We start from the raw sequence: 10,182 nt of genomic DNA, 5'->3' as shown, positions 1-10,182 counted from the left end.
AATGCAGCACACACACAACACCAATGGTTTTGAACATGTGGATTGTGGAAGTTAAATGGTGGATGTGTGGATAGGACTCTATATGAACAAACTTGTTATATCAACAAAACACATCGCATTGTGTTTGTGTGCCATGCATGATGCAACACACACACACACACACACACACACACACACACACACACACACACACACACACACACACACACACACACACACACACACACACACACACACACACATCTATATGAACATGTGTGTAGTCATCTCACGCACGCACGCACGCACGCACGCACGCACGCACGCACGCACGCACGCACGCACACACACACACACACACACACACACACACACACACACACAGGCTAAATCATATTGTTTCATTGTTTTTTATTTAACTTTTTTTTTGGTGTCCGTTCAGAACGATGGACAGTTGTGTGTGTTGTGTGTGAGGCAAGAAGGGCATTCTATGCTATCAAAAGAAACATCAAAATAGACATCCCAATTAAAACCTGGCTTAAAATACTGGACTCTGTGATAGAACCAATTTCCCTCTATGGTTGTGAGATCTGGGGACCATTAGCAAACCATGACCTTGAAAAATGGGATAAACACCAAACCGAGACCCTACACACAGAATTCTGCAAATCCATTCTCCGTACCCAGCGAAAAACACCAAATAATGCATGCAGGGCAGAACTAGGACGATACCCACTCATAATCAAAATAAAAAAGAGAGCACTTAAGTTCTACAACCACCTAAAAGAAAGCGACCTAGATGCACTCCGAAACCCTAGAGAGATGCCCCCTCAGCCAGCTGGCCATGGAACTCCGGGCACAAACACAAACAGAGCCACAAGATAGAAAACCCATCGGACCAAACAAAATTATAAAACAGCAAAAGGAAAACTACCTGACACATTGGAAAGAAGCAACACAAAAGCAGAGTAAACTAGAATGCTATCTGGCCCTAAACAGAGAATACGCAGTGGCAGAATACCTGAGCACCGTGACCGACCCAAAACAAAGAAAAATCTTAACTAGGTACAGACTCAGTGAGCACAGTCTTGCGATCGAGAAAGGTCGTCACAGGCAGACCTGTATCCCGAGAGAAGACAGACTATGCACCCACTGCACACAAAAGGAAGTGGAAACCGAGCTACACTTCCTAACCGTCTGTCCTTTGTACCAAGACATCAGAGACACATACTTCCCACAGATTACAACCACACACAGAGATTTTGAAAACATGACCAATGACAAAAAACTCCCATATCTGCTGGGCGAAGTACAACAATGTGCAAACACAGCAGCAAGATTCGTGAGCTGCTGTGATAGGAGAAGGATATCGAACGGAACACAACCACCCTAAAGACTAATCATTGTGTATATTCCTGCACTATATTTGCACCCAGTGATCTTGGTACATAGAAATTGATCTATTGAAAATTCTGACTTTCAAATGTACATTTTTTATTTTGATTGTATTGCTGTATTGTTGTATTGTGCTTTTTGCTTTGGCAATGTAAACGTATGTTTTCTCATGCCAATAAAGCCCTTTGAATTGAATTGAATTGAAATTGTGTGTTTGTGTAACTTTAGGGAGTTTGTGAAGTTACAGGAAAACTTTGTTCACTTCTAGCTTCCGTCAGCACAGCCTACGCAGTGTGCTTGATATTTATGATTAACAATTAGAATATGTCATCAGATAAGATGTTACACCACAGAGCCTGCAGAGGACAGGCGAAGTGTCTGTCTGTCTGTCTGTCTGTCTGTCTGTCTGTCTGTCTGTCTGTCTGTCTGTCTGTCTGTGTGTGCGTGTGCGTGCATGTGCGCGTGCGCGTGTGCGTGTGTGTGTGTGTGTGTGTGTGTGTGTGTGTGTGTTAGGATTACACATTAACATTTATTTACCAAAATACACCAATTTCCCCATAAATTCCCTTTGACCTACAGTAGTGTGATTCCAGATGAACTCATTGTTTGTTAATCATGCTCAGAACTTTTACTTTAAGTAAGCAGAGTAAGAGTAAACAGAGCATCTGTACTCTAACTACTTTTCATGCTTTTCATCATGAATCATCATTTTCTGCACACAGAGGCCCTAGGCCTCGAACCCAGAGCCTTTCTTACTCTCCTGCATACGTTCCTCTGCCACTACACACATTTAGAGTTTAGATTCATATTGTTATGATTAGGATTATACATTTAGAGTTTAGATTCATGTTGTTATGATTATGATTATACATTTAGAGGTTAGATTCATATTGTTATGATTAGGATTATACATTTAGAGGTTAGATTCATGTTGTTATGATTAGGATTATACATTTAGAGGTTAGATTCATATTGTTATGATTAGGATTATACATTTAGAGGTTAGATTCATGTTGTTATGATTAGGATTATACATTTAGAGGTTAGATTCATGTTGTTATGATTAGGATTATACATTTAGAGTTTAGATTCATATTGTTATGATTAGGATTATACATTTAGAGGTTAGATTCATATTGTTATGATTAGGATTATACATTTAGAGGTTAGATTCGTGTTGTTATGATTAGGATTATACATTTTAATTAGAGTTAAACATGATTTATATTTAGTTGCGTTGCCAGTGTCATGCACCGAAAAATAGCTGATCTATAAGCTCACTACGTGTCGAAGCGTGACACGTTGTGAGCTTGTAGATCAGCTATTTTTTCGGCTTCAGGCTTACAGTTAAACATGGCAAAATATATAAAAGAAATAGCTGTCCTAAAATGGCAGTGTTGATGACCTCAGTATAGTAATGTTAATACAAACCCTGTGTGTGTGTGTGTGTGTGTGTGTGTGTGTGTGTGTGTGTGTGTGTGTGTGTGTGTGTGTGTGTGTGTGTGTGTGTGTGTGTGTGTGTGTGTGTGTGTGTGTGTGTGTGTGTGTGTGTGTCATGAGGACACAGAGTAGACTGAGTCAACAGAGTAGAGCACACATGGGCAACATAAGGCCCGGGGGCCGGACCCGGCCCTTTGACCATCTCAATCCGGCCCGCCAAGTCATATGCCATATGTTAATGGTTTTGAGACAAATTGATTTAACTCCAATTAATAGTAATTAATATTTGCCATTTGAGAACATCTGCATTCCTCCATCCGTATGTAACTCAAGTGTTTTATGTTTTTAATGTAACAGTGAAACAGTCTGCCGTGAGTCCATATATAATGAATGTAATGTGAATGCAATGTGTTTTATCAGTGACCTATGGAGTGGTGCATATCATATAAGATAAGATACGGCATTGACGTGGATTGTTTTATGTAATCTTTTCATTGTAACCTCGTACAGAGTACACCAGAGTGATACGAAAAGATAACTAGAAAAAGTGCTCCTCGGAGCACAGGTCTCCGCCAGGTCAGGTAGGTTATTGTGGCCTCCTGTGTGTGTGCAATTTTATGGAAATGGCAAGCTGTGTTCATGATTGGAGGCAGTTTGTTCAAAACGGACCAATCAAACTTTGGAAGCCAACCTTAGCCAATGAGGATGCAATATGGGAAATGGGACAGATCCGGGTTGATCACATGACTATAGAGATACTGTGTACCGATTTGCATGACGTTTGGTTAAAAGCTGTAGGTGTAATGGGAAAAAATGGGTTTTGCACAAATCGGCCTCCTGGTGGCGCTATAACAGGCCCATGTGAAAAATGTGGGGCAGAGGTTCTAAATTGGCATCCAGAGAGTGGGTGTGCACAGTTTCGCAGCGACCGGGCCAACGGTGCCGGAGATTAGCTGGTAACACACAGACAAGACACACACACACACACACACACACACACACACACACACACACACGGACGGACGGATGGACGGACGGAGGGTAAAACATACTCTCTCGCCATGCCTTTCGGCCTGGCGGAGACAATGAAAGATCAACATTTTGTTGATGAACATTCTTGCTGTGAAAGCAAGGACCTTATTCTAAAGTAGTCTGGCATGTCTACCAAATTCATGCAGTTTTAACATCATTCAGCACAATGCGTTTTAACTTTCAATTCAATTGTACAATGTGTGGCCCTTCACTCATTTTATCGAAGTCAGTATGGCCCTCTGGAAATAAATGCTGCCCACCCCTGGAGTAGAGTGAAGCATGCTGCAACCTGCACTATGAAGGTCATCTGAGGTTTCATCTCCACACTCTAACAATGAGAGAAGACACTCTGTCTCTGCCTTCCATCCCTCATCTTTAGAGCAGTGGTTCTCCACGTGCGGCCTGGGGACCCCCAGTGGTCCTTCAGGGGTCCCCAGCAAAACGAGGAACAGTTTAACCACTTTACCTGTTTTATATTCTGGATATTGGAAAATAGCAGATATACAAGGCTATATATATTTCGGCTATTTTTTTATTTTTTTTAAAATAAACTAGGGCTTCAGTGATTCATTCATAATGTATTTGCGTAACTTTGTAGGAAACACTGAATGACTCTTTTTGTGTTGAAATGAAATATTGAGTGAACCTTTGAGCCACATGCAGCTGAGATTACAGATGTAGATTTAGTTAGATCAATATTATATCAACCTGTTCACACACTGTCAGCACTGATGTTGTGTCCAACACAATCCTACTCTTTGACCCCCAAATATGGCACTTTTACTCCTCTGTCCAATTAATTGTAGTTACTTTTTAGATTTAGATTATTATTATTACAAAACACACATTAACTACATCAGCCCTAAGGACCCCCTCAAGGACCCCTGGGGGTCACTGCTCTCAGGAACACAGCTACCTCTTGCTGCTTTTTTCTCCACCTCCCCTAAAAGCGTGCTTTCCTTGAAGGAACCAATCAGTTGTCTCTAAACATGCTTCTCCACACCCCCATCCAATGAGAAACTAGTTTCTCTTCCCTCCCGTCTTTATGGGAGAACTTCTGGGAACTCGGATTGATGAGAAACAGGAATAAAATATATCTGTCACTATCTCCAATAAATACAATAAATACAAGGCATCGTGCTTGTTGTCTTCAGAGTTTGGGCTTCACAATGAAGGTGGCTTTGCTTCTGTTCCTGTTCTGTCTGGCTGAGGCTGATGACGTCCGCTATGAGTTCAACTTGAAAATCCAACAGCTAAAGAGCCAGCTGGAAGCTCAGATTTCAGGTCAGGACGCTTAACGGATATTTACCTTTCAAACAATGAGTGAGGTCATTTTAACGTCTACTCTGGACGTGTTTATTTTGTGACAATATTTAGATATTTGATATTCATTTGATCAGACATGCTGTGGTTTTCAAATTACGTTTTGTATTTGTTTTGTATAATTCTTTGGGGAAATTAGAAATAAATAAATAATTATAATAAAATAAAATAAAATAAATGAAAAAGTAATTGAAAAATATAGCTGCAAGCAGCGATAATATGGGGCCAGGAGAGAGAAAGAGAAATGATAATTCCTTTAACAGGTCAGTTCATGAAAGTCCTTGCGGTCTTGTTTCCAATGAGTGCCTGTGAGCAATTAGGGGTTAAAAGTCTTGCTCAGGGACAAATTTCATTTCATCGATACATTTGCTGACCTGGCCTGGAATCGTACCTGGGGCAACCAGAGTCTCTGGCTCCCTAGGCGGGCTCACTAACCACTCAGCTATTGCCACCCCTGAGAGAGAGAGAGAGAGAGAGAGAGAGAGAGAGAGAGAGAGAGAGAGAGAGAGAGAGAGAGAGAGAGAGAGAGAGAGAGAGAGAGAGAGAGAGAGAGAGAGAGAGAGAGAGAGAGAGAGAGAGAGAGAGAGAGAGAGAGAGAGAGAGAGAGAGAGATACGGAATAGATTGAAGAGAGAGAGAGAGAGAGATACGGAATAGATTGAAGAGACAGAGAGAGAGACAAATGGAATAGATTGAAGAGACAGAGAGAGAGACAAATGGAATAGATTGAAGAGACAGAGAGAGAGAGACAAATGGAATAGATTGAAGAGACAGAGAGAGAGACAAAAGGAATAGATTGAAGAGACAGAGAGAGAGACAAATGGAATAGATTGAAGAGACAGAGAGAGAGACAAATGGAATAGATTGAAGAGACAGAGAGAGAGACAAATGGAATAGATTGAAGAGACAGAGAGAGAGACATGGAAACGGAATAGATTGAAGAGAAAGACATGGAAATGGAATAGATTGAAGAGAGAGAGAGAGCGCCATGGAAACGGAATAGATTGAGTCATGTTTTTTGCATTTCAACTTAAATGAGTCTGCATCAAGTGAGGCTTGAACCGGCAACCTTACGGTCATGAAGCACTCTTAGGTAGCTGCAACACTACCTATAGTGCTATATCTTTGTCCAGGCTGATATTGTCTGTGGAGGATCACAAACTCTTGCCTTCCAAGCCCCTGTTTCACTAACACTAAGATCACTCGTTCACAAACCATTTACCAATGAAGAAATTGTACATCTCCTCAGAACCAAAATTAGTGAAAGTAGCCGATCTACAAGCTCACAAACCATTAAAAGTTGTCAGATTGTACATTGGCTATTTTCACAATGAAGTATGTTATACATTGAAAAAACATACTCTCATTGCTATCTGAAAAGTTGTGAGATTGTAGATCAGCTGTATGTAAAAAACACTCAATTAAGTATTTCATGTTATCTTTAACAATTGCAGATGTATTCATTGATAGTCATGTTGTGTGAAATGCAACTTGGATGAAGTCTGCACCAAGTGAGGCTTGAACTGGTGACCTTCAGGTTGTGGGGCACACATTTAAGCGAGAAGCCACCAACAGACAAGAACCTGTGAAAAAGGAGATCAGAGAGATCATACAGTTTCACGCAAATAGCTGAAAAATCCTGGGTTTAAGTGTTTTTCAAACTGCTCAAGATTGCGGACAATCTAAGGGCGGTGCTTACTGGTCAACGTGATAGATGTGTTCCTCATTAGTCAAGGCACATGTGTAAGCAGGTCTAATGGCTGTCGGCCAAACGAGGCATGACTTTTGCCTGTTTAAAGTTTCAATTTTCAAAAAATTGCTATAGCGCCCCCGTTTGACCAATTAGAGTAAGATTGGTTTCAGTGATATTTGGAATGGCCCTTTACATTTCTGCAAAGTTTCAAAGAATGGTAAGTCTGCATGTATGTGTTAGGGGCAGATGAATAATTGTCATAAAACTGCAATATTCATTGGCTCATTAAAACTTCATTTTTTCACTTATGGAAGATATTTTGCAAACGTTTTTTGGTATAGGTCCAAAGTTCATGTGTAAAAAGTTTCGTGCAGATTACTCAAAAATCCCAGGAGGAGATAGGTTTTAACTGTTTTTCATATAATTCCAAATGGTGGGAGATCTAAAGGTCAGAGGTCAAAAGTCAGAGGGTGAAAGTTGTTCAGCATGAGGAGACGCATATGTGTATCCAAGTTTCATGGCTGTAGGTCAAACAGGGCATGAGTTGTACCTGTTCAAAGTTGGCATTTTCAATTGAATGCTATAGCGCCACCTTTGGACGAAAGATTGTGAGAATTATTTTTTGATCGTTTTTCATGACCATCTACCATATGGCCGAGTTTCATAAAAAGCGACTGCACGGTTCAGCCAGAACTGCCAAAAGTGGCAGAAGAAGAAGAAGAAGAAGAAGAAATGGAATAATGCGAATAACAATATGGGTCCATGCTGGAAGCCTGGCCCCATAAAAAAAGGAAGATAGTTAGCCAAGGGTTGAGAGTAGCAAGTGAGAAGCTCATACTAGGATGAACGAAAAGAGGAGAAAGGGAGGGGGGCAGAACTGGAGGAAATTGAGCTTGATGTCAGGCTAATCTCTTTGACATATTGGAAGAGCGGGAACGAAAACATGTTTGTGTGCTTTTCTGTTGTCCGCTGAGAGTTAGGAAGGAACAAATGATGTGTAATGATGACTCATGTCTCCTGCAGAAAGGAAGGTAGCGCTGAAGCTTGCAATCTTGCTTTATAAACCTATTCTATTATACTCATATACTTCAAGTTTGAGAGTGCCTTCATTATACCAATCTACTATTCCCTGATGGAGTACCAGTAGGACCTCATTAGCAACCACAGCTTCAAGAAGTTCTAAACGTACAACGTGGGATGTGTTTCAAATGTTTCATCATTTCACCAGTGGTGTAAAGTAACTAAGTACATTTACTTAAGCACAATTTGTAGATATTCTTTTTACTTTACTGGAGTATTTCCAATGCATTACTTTTACTTCTAGGTACTCCACATCTCAGAGGCAAATATTATACTTTTACTCCACTACAACTATTTGAAAACTTGAGTTACAGTTGCTTTGTAGATTTTGATTATTATTACAAAACATACATTAACAACTTCAATCCTGTATACATTTTGTCCATTTGAAAATAGCAGATCTACAAGCTCACAATGCGTTGCATGAAATGTTTTTTTATACATTTCATACATTTTAAAACTTGTGAAACAATGACTACTTTCTACTTTTGGTACTTTAAGTACATTCTGATGTCAATACTTTTGTAAAATGTGAATACCAGATTGCAGTATTAATACTTTTACTTAAAGGACCACTTCACCCATTTTCAACCTGTCTTCATATAATTGGTCCTTATGCTCATTATAATATGGTACTCACTCTGTGTCTCAGAGGAGGGCTGTGGACAGTTCAGAAACCCGCCTACCAGGCAGGCTTTCTATTCCTGGAAAGTTAGAATGCTATAATAGAAGCTATTGTTCTCATGAAAAAAATGATTAGATTAGATTAGATGTCTTTATTATTCACAAGGGAAAATTGTTTTGCTAAAATAAATGAAATCTTGATTGAAAAGAAAATACATGCCTAATGATGATGTCACTGGTAGGCAGGTTTCTGAACCGCCCACAGCCCTTCTCTGAGTCACAGAGTCAGTAGAAACAAATGGTACCATTTTATCATGAGCATTAGTGAGGACCAATTATATAAAGATAGGTTGAAAAAAGATGAAAACGTCCTTTAAGTAGAACATGTGAGTACTGTTTCCAACTCTGAATTGTACGGTTTCTCTGTGATTATTATATATTTTTTCAGATATGGCTACCAGACCGTCTGCGAGTGAAACCACAATGGTAGAGCTCCAGACCAGACTGTCTGCGAGTGAAACCAAGACGGCAGAGCTCCAGACCAGACTGTCTGCGAGTGAAACCAAGACGGCAGAGCTCCAGACTAGACTGTCTGCGAGTGAAACCAAGATGAGAGAGCTCCAGACCAGACCGGCTGCGAGTGAAACCAAGACGGCAGAGCTCCAGAGCAGACTGAGTGAGTGAGAAGCTAGTGGAGGAACTGCAGAAACACATAGATTTTATTTTAAACACCAAAAGTCTAAAAGGTCTGAACTGATGCTGTCAAGAATGATATTCCTCAGATACACATAGAAAGTAAATACATTTGAAAGTACTGATTTAATCACATTTCCATCAGTATCTATAGTTAAAGGTAGGGTATTTTATTTGGTTAAAACTAATAGGTTTTTGTTTAAAGGTTAAAGCTCTATATTGTGATAGTAATCATTACTATAGAGTGTTTGTTCAGTAACAGTGTTAAATAGCTCTATATTGTGATAGTAGCCTAATCATTGCTATAGAGTGTTTTTTCAAATCAAATCAAACTTTATTTATATACTGTAGCACATTTAAAACAACGACCAAAGATCGACCAAAGTGCTGTACAGAGCAGGAGCAACAAACAAAGCATATACATGTAGGCAAGTGTCAACATGAGCACCAAGCACGTATATGCACACATATAAAACACTCAGATGAGATTAAAATCCAAAGCAAATAAATGAGTCTTAAGCAGCTCAGAGAGATACTGAGGGGCCAGCCCATTAATAGATGTAAAGGTAAATAGGAGAACCTTAAAATCAATCCTAAAATTAACAGGGAGCCAGTGCAGTGAGGCCAAAACAGGGGTTATGTGTTCCCGTTTTTTAGTGCCAGTCAGCAGGCGAGCAGCAGCGTCCTGGACCAATTGCAGTCGTCTAAGAGATGACTGTTCAATGCCGGTGTATAGAGAATTACAGTAGTCAAGTCTGGATGAAATGACAGCATGGATTGCGATTTCTAACTGTTTTGGGGGGAGATGTGGCTTGACGGAGCTGATTTGTTTGTTCAGTAACAGTGTTAAAGGGCAAGAACTCTTTGGTAGAGGTTTGGGTTGTGTAGTTACCTTGCCATGATGCAACTCCAAGGTGGACAACA

At 40.1% G+C, this 10,182-nt stretch overlaps 1 protein-coding gene across 1 annotated transcript in view; it reads left to right on the top strand.

Annotated features, from left to right (window-relative positions):
• The first annotated feature begins 4,959 nt into the window (after positions 1 to 4,959).
• LOC311034878 (uncharacterized protein) overlaps positions 4,960 to 10,182 on the top strand; it is a 38,707-nt gene continuing 33,484 nt past the window's right edge. The window contains exons 1-2 of the mRNA XM_084042909.1: positions 4,960 to 5,130; positions 9,014 to 9,241. Coding sequence (XP_083899035.1) covers positions 5,016 to 5,130; positions 9,014 to 9,241 — 343 coding nt within the window. The 5' untranslated portion in view covers positions 4,960 to 5,015. The remainder of the gene's footprint in view (positions 5,131 to 9,013; positions 9,242 to 10,182) is intronic.

Source organism: Gymnoscopelus microlampas (assembly GCF_963454915.1).
Source record: "Gymnoscopelus microlampas genome assembly, chromosome: 19".
Taxonomy (NCBI): Eukaryota; Metazoa; Chordata; class Actinopteri; order Myctophiformes; family Myctophidae; genus Gymnoscopelus; species Gymnoscopelus microlampas.
This window is presented reverse-complemented; position numbering and strand designations above follow the sequence as displayed.